Source organism: Macaca mulatta, chromosome 16, assembly GCF_049350105.2.
Source record: "Macaca mulatta isolate MMU2019108-1 chromosome 16, T2T-MMU8v2.0, whole genome shotgun sequence".
NCBI lineage: Eukaryota > Metazoa > Chordata > Mammalia > Primates > Cercopithecidae > Macaca > Macaca mulatta.
Genome location: NC_133421.1, coordinates 66,307,035 through 66,322,790, shown reverse-complemented (window position 1 = coordinate 66,322,790; position 15,756 = coordinate 66,307,035). Strand labels below are relative to the sequence as shown.

The following is a 15,756-nucleotide window of genomic DNA, read 5'->3' as shown; positions in this document are numbered from 1 at the left end:
CAAAAATTAGGCCGGGCGTGGTGGCTCATGCCTGTAATCCTACCACTTTGGGAGGCCAAAGCAGGTGGATCACCAGAGGTCAGGAGTTTGAGTCCAGCCTGGCCAACATGGTGAAACTTCGTCTCTACTAAAACACAAAAATTAGCCAGGTGTGGTGGCAGGTGCCTGTAATCCCAGCTACTTGGGAAGCCGAGGCATGAGAATCACTTGAACCCTGGAGGCAGGGGTTGCAGTCAGCTGAGATCGTGCCACTGTGCTCCAGCCTAAACGACAGAGCAAGATTTTGTCTCAATTTAAAAAAATAAGAAAGAAAGAAAAAAGAAAAATTAGCCAGGTGTGGTGGCGCATGCCTGTAATCCCAGCTACTTGAGTCTGGGAGGTGGAGGTTGCAGTGAGCCAAGATAGCGCCACTGCATTCCAGCATGGGCAACAGAGCGAGACTCCATCCCTCCCCCGCCAAAAAGCAAAGCATGGTCCCTTTGGGGATCTGCAGGGGGTTCGGTCTAGGAAAATAAAGGGATAGGGTGCTAGAGGCAAGTGGTGGTGGAAGGCCAGCAAGTAGCTGGATCAGAGCTCAGCGGCCATGAGGGCTGTATGTGGTAAGGAATATGGGCATTTTCCTATTATCTGGAAGTTCTTCTTTACCCACTGCAAAGTGTATGCTGACATTTATGTGTGTCATACATTCCTATAAACACTCACAGATTTTAATTTCCCAAAAGACTTAGCATGATATAAAGCACAGCTATTGTCAATCTTGTTGCTCACTGTGGGCTGTCAGAGATAAGAAGCCCTGACCTGTGAGCCAGGCACGGTGGCTCACACCTGTAATCCCAGCATTTTGGGAGGCCAAGGTGGGCGGATCACCTGAGCTCAGGAGTTCGAGACCACCCTGGGCAACATATAAAATACAAAAAAAATTGTACTCTCTTCTAAAATACAAAAAATTAGCTGAGCATGGTGGCGCATGCCTGTGGTCCAAGCTACTCAGGAAACTGAGGCACAAAAATCTCTTGAGCCCAGGAGGCAGAGGTTGCAGTGAGCCGAGATTGCGCCACTGTACTCCAGCTTGGGCTACAGAGTGAGACTCCATCTCAAAAATTAATTAATTAATTCAGTCAGGCAGTCTTCACTATAAGTTGTCTGCCCAAAAATTTGCTGGGCATGGTGGCTCACGCCTGTAATCCCAGCAGTTTGGAAGAACAAGGCAGGCAGATCACAAGGTCAAGACCAACCTGCCCAACATGGTGAAACCCCATCTCTACTAAAAATAAAAAAATTAGCTGGGCATGGTGTCGCACGCCTGTAGTCCTAGCTACTTGGGAGGCTGAGGCAGGAGAATCGCTTGAACCCGGGAGGTGGAGGCTACAGTGAGCCGAGATTGCGCCATTGCACTCCAGCCTGGCAACAGAGCAAGACTCGTCTCAAAAAAGAGAGGCCCTGACCCGTGAACGGTGCACAGACCTACCATCTCTTCCACTAAGAAAATCTCGGTTCACTGCAACCTTTGCCTCCCGGGTTCAAGCAGTTCTCCTGCCTCAGCCTCCTGAGTAGATGGGATTACAGACACCCACCCCCATGCCTAGCTAATTTTTGTATTTTTAGTAGAGACGGGGTTTCACCATGTTGGCCAGGCTGGTCTTGAACTCCTGACCACAAGTGATCTGCTGGCCTTGGCCTCCCAAAGTGCTGGGATTACAGGCGTGAGCCACTGTGCCTGGCCTTCTATTGCAATTTATTTATTTGTTTATTTTTTTTATGTTTTTGAGACAGGGTCTCACTCTGTCGCCCAGGCTGGAGTACAGTGGTGCAATCTCAGCTCACAGCAATCTCCACCTCCCGGGTTCAAGAAATTCTCCTACCTCAGCCTCCTGAGTAGCTGGGATTACAGGCACCTGCCACCACACCCGGCTAATTTTTATATTTTTAGTAGAGACAGGGTTTCACCACATTGGCCAGGCTGGTCTCAAACTCCTGACCTCATGTGATCCGCCCACCTTGGCCTCCCAAAGTGTTGGGATGACAGGTGTGAGCCACCGCACCCAGCCAGAATTTAAAATAAAAATGATGGTACTATATAGATAATACTGAGTCCTCTCCAGTTCAGTGTGGGGGGATTTGTGTTTAATAAACCTAGGTTCACCATAATAAACATGTTCCTCTGCCCAGCAGTTAAGAAGAGCTATAAGCAGTCAAAAGCTAGTGAAGAGTTTTTGTTTTGTTTTGAGACGGAGTCTCGCTCTGTTGCACGGGCTGGAGTGCAGTGGCACGATCTCGGCTCACTGCAAGCTCTGCTTCCTAGGTTCACGCCATTCTCCTGCTTCAGCCTCCTGAGTAGCTGGGACTATAGGCGCCCGCCACCATGCCTGGCTAATTTTTGGGGTTTTAGTAGAGACAGGGTTTCACTTTGTTAGCCAGGATGATCTCAATCTCCTGACTTCGTGATCCGCCCGCCTTGGACTTCCAAAGTGTTGGGATTACAGGTGTGAGCCACCGCGCCCGGCCGTGAGGAGTTTTAAGTAGGGGCACTGTGGACCAGATTTTGGCTCTGGAAATATATTTGTGATAGAGGTGAGGAGGTGGTGGTTGGAGGGAGTAAGGAGGATGGAGATGGAAGGAAGACAAAAGGTAGGAAAGGATTGGAGGGCACAGTCGGGAGTTAGTGGTAGACTCAGCAGGAGTTGGTTGCTATTCAGATGTGTTGGGGAGAGTGACAGCCATAGCTGACTCTTGGGGTCATTCACTAAGCAGGGGAGGCCCAGGAAGATACGCAGATGCAAGCAGAGAAACTCACTCTGGGCACAAGGTGGCTGTGGGATCACCTGGTGGGGATCAGTCCTTCTGTGTAGCTTGGGAAGTCAGTCAGGGATGGGGCCATCAGACATGCTGTGGCCTCGCAAAAGTGCACAGTCAGTCAGGCAGGAGTTGGATTTTCCAGTTCTGCTGCTTTCGCTGCCATGTGATCATGGGCAAGTTCCTTGAACTACCTACACATGTTTTGTTGAGTATTAGTTGGGAATGATACTTACCCTGACAAATCATTACTAGGATTAACTAATGTAATGTATGCAAAGTACCCAGTACCTTGCACCTAGTAGGTGTTTTTGTTGGTTTGTTGTTGTTGTTATTGAAACAAGGTCTCGCTCTGTCACCCAGGCTGGGGTGCAGTGTTGTGATCATAGCTTACTGCAGCCTCGAACTCCTGGGCTCAAGCAATCCTCCCACCTCAGACTCCCAAAGCGCTGGGATTGTAAGTGTGAGCCACCATGCCCAGCTAATAAACCATAGCTTTTTTTCTAGCCTAGAGTCTACAGAGTAAAAGACATGGAATCAAATACGGTAAATCCTAGATCTTGTTCTTATATTTATTTTTGGTAACATTTAAGTGACACATTTTATCCTTTTTAGTAGCCGCTCCAGCATTATAGGGAGACAGAGTATGGGGAAAGTCTTGTGTAAGTGCAAATAGCATTCCATTTGTTGAGAAAACAGCCCAGCGAAGCACGCTGAAGCGGAGAAAGCTTTCCTTTGGGGCAGCACTTGGAAGGAGAAGGGAACATGTCCTAGGAGTGGGATCAGGTAGCATGTTTTGCACGGGGTGGGGCAGGTTGGCTCACCTGCAGTCTGAAGTGTTGGGAAAGGAGGGAGTGAGACTCTCCAGGAAAGCTTTGGAGATCTGTTCTCAGTGTCATCAGTTCTCTTCAAACATTTCTAATTTTTCACCTTTTCTTCCCTTCCATGTTACTTGCCTTGCTCTACAGATTTTGATCCAAACAATATCTTCAAGGCTTTCTTCGGCGGTCCTGGAGGCTTCAGCTTTGAAGGTAGGTGGGCCTGCTGTTGCTGGGAGTTCCCAGATCACAGGCCAACACACTCACTGCCACTTCGGCAGCTCTTCGGGAGTCAGCGGGGCCATGAGAGGGGGCGGCTGAGTTCTCATCTAGCATGGCATCTATCCACTCGGCTGTTGCTAAGGATGAAGACAGGAAGGCACCCCTTGCCTTGGGACCTTTAGCCACTGCATCTCTGCAGGGTCAGGGGGCATCTCTGACTGCCTACTGCCGAGGCTTCTCTACAAGAGCAAAGGTGTTTAGAAGCTGCCTACGTATAATACGGTCACCTGCTCCTTCTTGCACCCCAAAACAGCCTGAGCTGTTTGATACCCATAGAGTTTCTGTCTGCGTTTGAGTTTGAAGCAGCCCTTGAAAACTTTTCCATAATCAGAGCAAAGTGATCTTCCCTAGAAAATCCAGAGCCAACTACCAAGCCCTTCTTTTCTCTTTCAGCATCTGGTCCAGGGAGTTTCTTTTTTCAATTTGGCTAATGAAGGGCAACCACCCAGAACCCAGAAAATGCAGATTCACTCAGTTTAATCTTGAATGTGGAAACAGTTCACCTCCTCCCTTCATCACGTCTCCATGTACTTAGAGCAGTTTCGTTTTCTCAGTTGGATGCCCTGTGTCTCTGTGAGTGGGGTGGAGCAAAGGGAACCAATGCCGAAGACCGCGGGCAGGGGAGGGAGGCGGGGGTGGACAGGGAGGCAGCTTGTGAATTTTTGTTTTACTGTTTAACTTTATTAAAAAAGAAAAAAAAAAAGAAGAGAATAAAATGTTTTGACCCTTTCTGGCCCTTTGCTCTGGCATCTGCTTTGTCTCCATAGTCTGTGAGCCAGAGCTGAGCCCGACCTGGACTTGGGGTGCAGCAAGCTGCCACAGGTAGGCTGTGAGCACCGAGCCTAGTGGCAGGTGGGGCACTCTGCCTCTCCCAGACCTGTCCCACATGTGAGTGCTAGGCAGGCCCTGGCTGTGCCGCTGGGCCCAGCCTGACATCAGTCACGAAGAAGCGAGTTCAGAAAGCATGCTCACCTTACAGTGGGGCCCCAGAAATCACTAGAAGCTGTGTGCGTCCAAAGCTCAGGTGGGTACTGACCTAGACAGGGCAGTTTACTTACAAAGGCTCTCTCAGTTCCTGTTGCAGTGTGGGTTCGAGGGAGATGGTAGACAGAGATAAAACCCTGCCTCTTGACCCCCAGACCTGTTTGAAGTGGGACGGGTGGCTCCAGAGCTCTGGTCTGGCCACTCACTATTTTTAGCAAAAGCCCCTGGCCTTCTCTGCTCCCTTTCTGCGTGCAGGAGACACGCTGCTCACGGATGCAGCGGCATGTACCATGCTGTCCTGTCAAGCATGGTGTTCAATGTGAGTAGCCTTCCCAGGAGCTCCAGACAGAGACTTGAAGCTCTAGCTGAAGCTCAGAGATGGCCAGGGACAGGCCTTGACCTAGAAAGGTAACTTAGGATTTCTCTTCATCTGAGCTCCTGCCCCTTTCTTTCAAGTCTTCCCCGGCTGGTGCCTTAGCCATGGTGAAATGATGCCTGAGTCAGGCCTGGGAAGTTTCCCTTGTGGCTGACTAGGCCTCTAATGGCCTGGAAGGGAATCAAATGTTAGGTCTTCCCTGATGCTTGAAGTTGCAGTGACCTACAGGTGGCCTTCCCTAGAGAACTGGGAGAAACCCATACCAGGAGCTTCAGGTCTTACTGAGATCTTTCTGATCCAGTGGGCTGGGGACACCTGTGGGCCTGGTGCCCTGGTTAATGGGGGATGAGAGGCTTTTGTGCTCCATGTCCCTCATACCCAGCCAACCCCCACCTTCTGTATGAGTCTGAGGCCAGCCTCTGCTTTCTGCCTCCTCATGAAAGCCAACACTGTTCAGCTGCCCAACCTCACCACAGCTGTGCCCGGCCAGCAGAGGGGAGACAGGACCGATGGCCCCAAGCTGTGGGACAAAGCCAGTCCTAATACACCCAGCCCTAGGGAAGACTGAGCTGGGCACAGAAGGGTAAGAGAGACTGCACACAGCTAGGATTAACATGATTTATTTCATTATCAGTCTTACAAGTTGCTGAGGTTGGGCAAAGCCAGGATAGTAACTTAAATCCAAAGTACTTTTGTTGAGTGACAACCTGATTAGCAAGGCCCTGTTACTGAACAGAGGGCAGTGGAGGGCACCCCAGGAACCACAGCACATAGACCAGTGTTAGAAACCCCTTCCCAGAAGCAACCGGTGGGACTTGGCCCTTACCAGCCAGGGGTCTACTCCACTGGCTCTTGGTGCCCACCAGCCCCCGTTAGAGGAGGCCCAGAGGCCTCCAGAGGCACCATGGAGGCAAAATGGGCTGGGTAGAGAGCAGGACTGGAGCTTCCTCACCAGGGTGCTGCCTCTGGCCTCGATCTCCCCATCTACACAGCAGAGTCACGCCACTGGAAAGGACGGCCAGTCCAGCCCCTTCCTGGAGTGAGGCCCCCAGCCAGCGGGGATGTGGTGGCTGCTTAACTGTTCTGCTTTCTTCCCTAGTTATCAAACTGTTACCTAGTTATGGTGTGCAGGGGAGGGGCAGGGACTTAGGACCAAAGGTGGGAGGTAAGCTCCTTTTTCTACCCTGGTAAATAGCCCCAGCCTTCTTGGGGCTATGCTGATTAAGAAATGGGATCACTCAGGAGGATGGCTTAAGCCCAGGAGTTTGAGGCTGCAGTGAGCCATGATCGCACCACTGCACTCCAGCTTGGGAGACAGCAGGACCCTGTCTCTAAAAACAAAGAAAAAAGACAAGGAGATGGAATTAAAGCCCAGAGGTCCTCCCTTTCTCAAAGCCACCACTAGTTCTCTGTGACCATGGAAAACTACCCTCAGCCCCATTGCCTTTTGCCTCTGGTCAGTGGGTTTTGCGGGGTTCTGAGGTGTCTCCCCACTCGCCCAGCTCTGGGCAGAGCAGCTGGGCTGGGCTGGGGCTGAGCTAACTAGAACCTGGAAGCAGGGCTCGGGGTTCTGGCTGTGGCCCCATTCCTGGCTTGGTCCAGCCTCGTTAGCTTTGGTCCAGGTTCCTGAATGGTGCCTCCCCGCCCACCTTGTGTTGGGAGTGTGAGCATTAGAGGGGAAGAGGGCGGACAGGAAGGGAGGGTCAGTTATTTTACAAGTTTTTAAAAAGCTATAGGTAAGTTAACTTTGAGTAAAAAAAAAAAAAAAATCACAAAACAAGGATCAAGCAGAGGGCACGTTTCCCTCTCCTCCCCTTCCCTTCTAGGGGCATACGTGGTGGTGAGAACACTCATATGATGGTGCAGGACGGCAAGGCGCCCCCCTTCCGGCTGCCTTGCGTGGACACAGGTTTGCCTTTTCCGTAGTACCCCGTGAAGATGGCCCTGACCTCCATGTTCTTGGCCAGGTTCAGCATCCAGCGCCCATTGCCCAAGGAATAGAGCTTGCCCCGGCTTAGCTCGCCCACCTCCTCGCCTCGGCTGCCCCCCTTCTCCTGCCGCAGAATCTCTAAGAGGTCAAGGCCCGTCTGCACGGCCTCTACGTCAGCTGCGCAGCCAAGGGTGATATGGGCGCGGCTCCCCCGCGGCAGGTTGTCAGTGGGTGACAGCTTGTCCACATCACTCGGCCACAACTGCAGCTGCTGCTCACTCAACTCCACCCGGGCCCCAGTCGTCTTGGGTGTCACAAAGAGGGCAGAGATGGTCAGTGTGAAGGCCTTGGAGTAAGATTTCTTTACCACCTGGGGAGAGTGAGAAAGAGGGGCCCAAGCTAGAGATGGTGGGCTCTTGAGGAACAGCTGACCCAGGGAGGGTCCCTCCTGGAGGAGAGGAGGGGAAGTCTAACAGAAGTGAGCACAGCTGAGCAGGGGTCAGGTATAGGCCCAGCATCCACTAACACCTGTGGCACGCACCTTCCCCAGGCACTCCAGGCTCAAGTGAGAAACTCGAAGGCATTCAGACAGGGCCACATGGGGAGAGCCGGACTTCTTGAGGGAGCACAGCTCCCTGCACACTTGCGTCCGGCCTCAGCAGGCTGGCTGACCTCTCGGTGCCTTGGCTTCGTCACCCGTAAAACAGGGAGAACCAGAGCCTACTTCAGAGTTAATGTGGTTATGGGAGTGACTAGGTGAAGAGCCCACAAGGGTGTCCGCACACACAGCAGCTGCCACTGTTGGCACTGCTCAGCTTCCCCCTGGGACCCAGGCAGCGCCCTGGAGGGCAGGGTGAGGTCAGACTTGCCCTTGATGGAAACCTGCTCTTACACTTTGGTTCCCATCTGGTAAGTCTGCTTCTATCTGATTCTTTGAGAAAGCCCATCCCATCTCAGCATAAAAGCTTTTCTATTTTTGCTCACGATCCCTTGTCCCAACAGTGTCTGGCATGAAATGGGTACTTAATAAATGCTAAATGAAGGCATGGTTAGGGATGGCAGCTCAGCTGTTACATATTCATTCCACTATGCTAGGGTGTTGGAACCACAGGGGTCAACGAAACCTAAAAACGCCCTCGGGGAGCTTCCATTTGGGAGGACACTCCAGTGAACAGACAAACGGTTGTGCTAATAACCTAGGCAGAGAAGTGGGAGAGTGGACTTGGGGGTGGACACTTGGAGGCTGGAGACTGTGTGGATCTGGGCGACATGCCTGGCATTCAGGGATCACTGTCAGTGGCGGTGTGGGTGTAAGGTGCCAGCTGTGTGGTGCAGAAAGGTCTCATACCCATTAGCCAATAAGCTTCACTATCGTATGAAACTTCCTCACTCTGGGGCCAGGCCAGACCTCAGACCTGGGGACCTCAGTGCACCAGGCTCCCTGGTGGTGAGGGACTCCTAGTCTTTGGAAGGTAAAACAGGCTCAGAGAGGCCAGAGCAGGAGCCCACTGTGGACCAGCATTCTCCATGAATCTGCAGAAGGCGGAGGTGCTTGGGGGCAGGCGAATGCACAGGCTGGCGATACTGCCAGGGCAGGCTCCTTAGAACCTGCGGCTGAGGTCTACGCAACTATGCCTGGGGACAGGGGAGCTAGGAGGAAGAGATGCCATTTTTCTTGAGCTGCCATCTGGTTTTGGTCCCTGCCTGGCCAGTACCCATCTCCAGAAGATGCCGCAGCCCCTTCTCCCGCAACCTCCCACCTCCCCCATGTGTCCCTGGGGAAGACTCACATCTTGTTGAGCATAATCCTCCGCCCCGGGAGCCTTCCCGTAGTCACAAAACTTGGTTGTGCAGTGCAGCACGCCTGGGGGTCTCTTTCCAAAGTAGGTGACCAAGTCCATCTTCTCCCTGGGCTCATCCCCAGGGACAACTGCCAGGAGAAAAAGGGTGCAGTCAGGGCAGGGGAGCAGGGGCATACCATCACCCGCCACCAGGACCACAGAGGCCCAGCGCAAAACACTCGGACGCTAAGCATCACCTCTCCAGCAACCCACTACAGTTCATTCGTTAGGTGGTCAAACTAATGGCAACTTTAGAGCAATTAAAAGTTAAAATTCTCAGGCCGGGTGCGGTGGCTCACACCTGTAATCCCAGCACTTTGGGAGGCCGAGGTGGGCGGATCACGAGGTCAGGAGTTCAAGACCAGCCTGGCCAAGATGGTGAAACCCTGTCTACTAAAAATACAAAGAAATTAGCCGGGTGTGGTGGTGGGTGCCTGTAATCCCAGCTACTCGGGAGGCTGAGGTAGAGAACTGCTTGAACCCAGGAGGCAGAGGATGCAGCGAGCCGAGATTGTGCCACTGCACTCCAACCTGGGTGACAGCAAGACTACGTCTCAAAAAAAAAAAAGAAAGTTAAAATTCTCTGTCTTTACATTGTATAGATCTTTCCATCTCTTCCCCAAACTCTAAGGCATTTGTAACAGAGGCAGGCAGTACAGGCCAAGGGAATCTAAGATTTACTAGCACCACATCTCAAAGGGGAAGCAAGTCATGGGAAGTGGGGTGGAAAGAAAACAGAGGGCTGGGAACAATGTGGTACAGTGGAAACAGCCAGAACACAGTGAACATCTCAGCCCTGCCGCGTACCAGCCATCGGCCTGGGGCAAGTGACCAACCCTATCTATCAATCCAGCATAACCGTTAGGGTGACCTTACACCCCAGTGTTCCCAGGACCACCAGGGAACTATCAGTAGTGACCCATTTCACTCAGGGGCCCATCTGGACAGTCACAATGTCACCATCAGTTTAATACACACCTTGCAGGCCGGTTTGGGGGATGAGAGCCTATGGGGGCCCTCCTGGTACAGGAAGGGTCTTGGGCTATAATGGGGTGACATTATGGGGCTGGAAGACACAAAGGGGAGTGGATTATCTGTGATTTTCATTTCCAGACTCCACACCTGTGGCTGTCTTTGGAGTCACTCGCTTTTTCCTGTTACATTCTGAATTGAGTCCCCGTGAGGATGTCTTGCCCTCTCTAGAGGGGAGGAAGGCCTCTCCTGAGAGCAGCCTTGCTGGTCTATTACATTTCTCCTGCTGTAACCCTGGGCAGAAAAAGATTCCAGTTTTCCTTCACAAATAAAATAGGCTGGACATGGTGGCTAGCGCCTGTAATCCTGGCAACTTGGGAGGCCGAGGTGGGTGGATCACTTGAGGTCAGGCGTTTGAGACCAGCCTGGCCAACATGGTGAAACCCTGTCTCTACTAAAAATTTATAAATTAGCGAGGCATGGTGGCGGGTGCCTGTAATCCTAGGTACTTGGGTGGCTGAGGCAGGAGAACTGCTTGAACCCGGGAGATGGAGGTTGCAGTAAGCTGAATTGCCCCACTGCACTCCAGCCTGGGCAGCCGAATGAGACTGTCTCAAAATAAATTAAAAAATAAAAATAGGCTGGGCGTGGTGGCTCACACTTGTAATCCCAGCACTTTGCAAGGCCAAGCGGGGTGGAACACAAGGTCAGGAGTTCAAAACCAGCCTGGTCAAGAGATAGTAGAAAACCTGTCTCTACTAAAAATACAAAAAATAAAAATAAAAATTAGCCAGGCATGGTGGCAGGTGCCTGTATTGCCAGCTACTTAGGAGGCTGAGGCACAGAACTGCTTGAACGCAGGAGGCAGAGGTTGCAGTGAGCCAAGATCATGCCACTGCACTCCAGCCTGGGCGAGAGAGAGAGACTCCGTCTCATAAATAAATAAATATTAAAAGCAACTTTGAGCAGTAGTCACTCCAGGGCAAAGCCACCAGCTCACAGGTACAGGGCTTGCTCCTGGCCAATGTCACTGCAAGCACCACAGTTCACTGCAGAGTTCAAGTTTAGGAGCTGAGGAGAAAAAAGTTCTCTGAGAACCCATACTGGCACAAATTCCCTGCTTCTGTGCAATATACACAATGTCAACAAACCAGAGTGGGGCTATTTCAGGTATAAAGATCATGTAAAATTGGGGGTGGCTGGGCGCAGTGGCTCATGCCTGTAATCCCAGCACTTTGGAAGGCTGAGGCAAGCAGATCACCTGAGGTCAGGAGTTCGAGACCAGCCTGGCCAACACTGTGAAACCCCATCTCTACTAAAAATACAAAAATTAGCTGGATGTGAGGCCGGGCGCGGTGGCTCAAGCCTGTAATCTCAGCACTTTGGGAGGCCGAGATGGGCGGATCATGAGGTCAGGAGATTGAGACCATCCTGGCTAACACAGTGAAACCCCGTCTCTACTAAAAAATACAAAAAAAAAAAAAAAAAAACTAGCCGGGCGCAGTGGCTCAAGCCTGTAATCCCAGCACTTTGGGAGGCCGAGACGGGCGGATCACAAGGTCAGGAGATCGAGACCATCCTGGCTAACACGGTGAAACCCCGTCTCTACTAAAAAATGCAAAAAAACTAGCTGGGCGGGTTGGCGGGCGCCTGTAGTCCCAGCTACTCAGGAGGCTGAGGTAGGAGAATGGCGTGAACCTGGGAGGCGGAGCTTGCAGTGAGCTGAGATCCGGCCACTGCACCCCAGCCTGGGCAACAGAGCAAGACTCCGTCTCAAAAAAAAAAAAAAACAAAAACAAAAAAAAAAAACTAGCCGGGCGAGGTGGCGGGCGCCTATAGTCCCAGCTACTCGGGAGGCTGAGGCAGGAGAATGGCGTAAACCCGGGAGGCGGAGCCTGCAGTGAGCTGAGATCTGGCCACTGCACTCCAGCCTGGGCAGCAAAGCGAGACTCCGTCTCAAAAAAAAAAAAAAAAAAAAAATTAGCTGGATGTGGTGGCACACACCTGTAGTCCTAGCTACTGGGGAGGCTGAAACAGGAGAATTGCTTGAACCTGGGAGGCAGAGGTTGCAGTGAGCTGAGATAGTGCCACTGCACTCCAGCCTGGGCGACAGAGGGAGACTCTGTGTCAAAATAAATAAATAAATAAATACAATTGGGGGCAACCAGAAATGGCCTAAAGGCATATAGATGGATTAGTGGGTGACATTTCTCCAACAGGTCACTGCAGGAGAGCCACCAGGACCCCTCTTTATCCCAAACTTACCATTGGAGCAAAAAGCCCATGCCAAGAGAGAACCCGGCTAGAGTAGCCAGAGTCCAGGGTTCAAGCCCGTAAACCCCACATCCCTCCTGGGCCCGTGTTTTTCCATCTGAAAACAGGTTTTGGCCTAAGTGTGTGTCCTCTGGAGCTGTAAGATGCCACAAACCCATGAGTAAATCAAGTAGCCCAAGGCCTGAGAACCATCCCCAGTGAAGCCACAATAGTCCTAGTTTTAATTTTTTTGCAGCTTACAATTTCATGTCATTATTATTATTTTGGAACATTATTCTGCTGCTAAAAATGAGTTGGAGAACACTGGGCTTGATTCCCCCTCTAAGGTTACATTAGAAGAGGACTATTTCCTGTTACTACAGTTTTTCCGACCTCCAAGACGGGACGGTGGTCTACATTCAACCTGGGAGAAGGGTGTCAGAGAGAAGAGGGCTAGAAGGAAAGGTGTAGTAGGAGGAAAGGAGCTCTGGGAAGCCCCCATGTTCCCAATGTGCTGCCAACTCCCCAAGGCTACCACTGGGACATACTGCTTGCCCCTGCCCGCTCTGAGGTGAGCCTTTCTCTGCCTCCTGCTGCTTCGTGCCCCACCCTATGGTCCTATGCCCACAGCGCCCTGTGCCCAGCAAGGTAGGCTTATGAGTAAGGCCCCACCCTGCCACCTACATTGTCGCAGCTCCTTCTTGAAGGCCTTGTGGTTCCCCAGCTCTTCCAGGAAGACCTGGCCGGCTTTGCGGAGGATCTCGGAGCTCTTCTTGGACAGGAACCAGCCGAAGTAGAGCGGCAGGAAGTCCTTCTCCAGCCCAGGCTTCAGCTTCTTCAGGTCATCAGCCGACAGCTGCCACTGGTTCTTCTCCTTGAGCTGGGCACAGTCCAGCCGCCACGCCGTCTTGGGCTCCACCAGCACCACCTGGTACTGGTACTGGTCGGCCATTTCAAAGAGCTGCTCCAGCCGTTCCCGCTCGTGGTTGGTGTCATCTAGCACAAGAATTCTGATATCCCGGCGGCGGCAGTAGGCAGCCAGGTCCTCATCGAGCCGCTTGTACTCCTCGGAGAAGGCTCCTCGAGCGCCGGGGGTGATCTTGTAAGCGTCGGCCGACACCATCTTGGTGCCATCACGGTACTTGTCCACGATGGCCCGTGCCAGCGTGGACTTGCCGCTTCCTGGCAGGCCGCGCAAGATAAAGAGCGTCTTGCACTCTTGCAGCGTGGCCACCGTGTCCTCATCCTGAAGGAAGGGAAACTGCAGCTCAGGCTTGTCCTTGGCCCCTGAGGATGACATCTTGCGGAAGAAGATCTTGGGCAGGAATGTGTGGCTTTTTCGGGAGAAGCCTCTGTTCTGTGTAAGGAGGGGAAGAGATGTCAGCCCAGGTCATTCGCGGGCTCCCCGCCGGCCTTACCCCTAGTCCCTAGACTGGGTGTGGGTGCCTTCCGAAGCAGGGCAGTGCTGGACCTTCTGTCCCTTTCGGTCCGGGAGCACCTTTCCGCTTCTGGTCGTGGAGGAGGAAGAGGGAAGCTTGTCTGAAGCTCTCCTAAGCGTGCGCTTTCCCCATTGCTGCCACCTCGGAAAGGAAAACGTGCTGGAGGCATGCAGGGCGTGCCAGGAGCCTGCGGTTCTGGGACTGGCCTCACTCTTATATGCTTGGCACCTACTAAGGACGTCTTCTTTGGAGGTGGGGGTCTCTGTGTCTGGGCCAAGCCACAGCTGCCACGGCTGAGTGCACAGAGAAGGGTGGGGAGTGGAGAAGGGTTACCCCAAGACTGCCTCCCTTCCCCCAACAATGGCCGCAAGAGATAATACTCTCTTGTCTGGCATGCGGGGACAATGGTCCCACAGAAGGGCTGGTGGGGGGCAGGGCAGGAGAGCACTGGACAAAGGCCCTCTTTCACCGAGCCTGCCACCTCCTCCTCTACCCTCTCCCGGCCCCCACAAAGTCGTGGTCTTTGTGCCTGTCCAGGACAAGGCAGCACAGGGCACCTGCAATCAGGATCCAGCTCTGCCCGCCGCTGTGCTGTGTGTCTGAACCGCCTCTCGGAGCCACTTGTTTTCCTATCTTCTAGAAGCCACAAGAGAGGGCAGCTTTTACCGTAAAGGGTCCCCTCCTCCGAACTGGCTCCGCCTCCCGCGCGCACCCGGGCGCGGGGCAGCGGTTCCGCGTGATGAGACGGTCCCGAGTCCCCTCTTGAGGAACGCTACCGTTTCCCTCTCCAGCGGCCTCTCCGGCACTCCGAACCCCCCGCCCAGCTTCTTCCAGACCTCAGGGCTGCCCTGAGTACCAAGACAACTGGAAGTCGAGCCCGGAGCCCCGGGTCCTCGTTTGCAAGACGCTTCCTGCCGAGGGGCCCCGACACTCGTTTCCTGCCCCGGTGCTACCCCGTGCCCGGCCCCGCCTGGCCTCTCACCATGATGAGGAGGGGCGCCGCCGTCGCCGCCTCTGTCGGCACCAGCGCTCCGGGGCCGCCCGCCTGCGCGGAGGGACACGGGAGTCCAGCGGTGGCACGACCCGAGCCCGGCCGCTTTACATAGCCCGGGGGCGGAGCGGGCACCCGGGCGGGCCGGGGCGGGCCGTCCCCTCTGCGCGCAGGCGCTGCGAACCGAAACCCGAAACTCCCGCCGCGCGCGGGAACCCCGGCCCGGCCCCGCCCCCTGCGCGCGCCCGCCGCGCCACGCGCACCCACTCACTGCGCCTGCGAGCTGGACGGCCGCTACCTTTTTCTGTGTGTCGAGGGGTAACTCAGTCGCCCTCCCCGGTCCCGTGGATTAGCAGGAAGTGAGTGAAGCAGGGTCGTGCAAGGTTGGATCCTATCTTTAATTTTTGATATTTTATTCATCATGGACTTTTGCATTAATTAAAAACTTTTTTTTAAACCACATTGGATTAAAGTATTATGCAATTTGCTGGCATCCCGGTAAACTCTGCATCTGAAATGCCTCACTGACCTCGTCCGGTCCCTGTGCCAGCCGAAAGTCAGTCTCAGCCCCGACCTTTCCTTCTAGAAGTTGTGGAGACAGACCAGGATGGCAATGGCCAAAGGGACAGATGAGTAACGGAGTGAAATCCTAACATCCTCTGAGGCCAGATGCTCAGCTGCCACCACCTCTGTGAAACCACTGAGAGCTCCGTTGGATTTTTGAGTTTCTTGTACCAAGTGCTGTGCTAAGCACTCAGTCCTCGCAGCAACCCCTGAGGCAGGTATCCCATTGTTCAGAGAAGCCAGCTTGGCGAGCCTGATTTACCTGATTGTGCCACCCAGAGTTGTCAGAGGTGGAGTCTGTCTGCCCTCCCAGGCCACTCCCCTATCTTTGGCCTCAGTCCCAGCATTCGCTTAGTTCTGGCTTGGGGCATTCTCCTGCCTGTGCTAGCTGGGGCCACCCCACCACTGTTCCATCCATAAAGCCTCCCGGTGTCCTGCGCACTGGAAGGACTCAGTCAGTCACCGGTGTCTGGGAAGCACCTCTCCTCCCAGGCCTTCCCCTCTCCTCCTCCC

At 53.4% G+C, this 15,756-nt stretch overlaps 2 protein-coding genes and 1 long non-coding RNA gene across 19 annotated transcripts in view; 2 read left to right on the top strand and 1 right to left on the bottom strand.

Moving 5' to 3' along the window:
- DNAJC7 (DnaJ heat shock protein family (Hsp40) member C7) overlaps positions 1 to 4,622 on the top strand; it is a 41,363-nt gene extending 36,741 nt beyond the window's left edge. For 12 of the 14 annotated variants that reach the window (XM_077968878.1, XM_077968875.1, XM_077968873.1 and 9 more), the window contains 2 exons: positions 3,762 to 3,824; positions 4,287 to 4,622. In XM_077968878.1, the coding sequence (XP_077825004.1) occupies positions 3,762 to 3,824; positions 4,287 to 4,324 (101 nt within the window). In that variant the 3' untranslated portion in view covers positions 4,325 to 4,622. 14 annotated transcript variants of the gene reach the window in all.
- Positions 253 to 3,734, top strand: LOC144335727 (uncharacterized). The gene is made up of 2 exons (XR_013406850.1): positions 253 to 800; positions 2,484 to 3,734. It is a non-coding gene; the product is annotated as an uncharacterized LOC144335727 (long non-coding RNA).
- CNP (2',3'-cyclic nucleotide 3' phosphodiesterase) lies at positions 3,345 to 14,820 on the bottom strand. Of its 4 annotated transcripts, none has more exons than XM_028835460.2 (4): positions 14,671 to 14,763; positions 12,934 to 13,822; positions 8,974 to 9,113; positions 3,345 to 7,553 (listed from the first exon to the last, which is right to left on the bottom strand). In XM_028835460.2, the coding sequence occupies exons 2-4, from the start codon at positions 13,547 to 13,549 to the stop codon at positions 7,104 to 7,106; spliced, it is 1,206 nt and encodes a 401-aa protein (XP_028691293.1). In that variant the 5' UTR covers positions 13,550 to 13,822; positions 14,671 to 14,763; the 3' UTR covers positions 3,345 to 7,103.
- Positions 14,821 to 15,756: the final 936 nt, after the last annotated feature.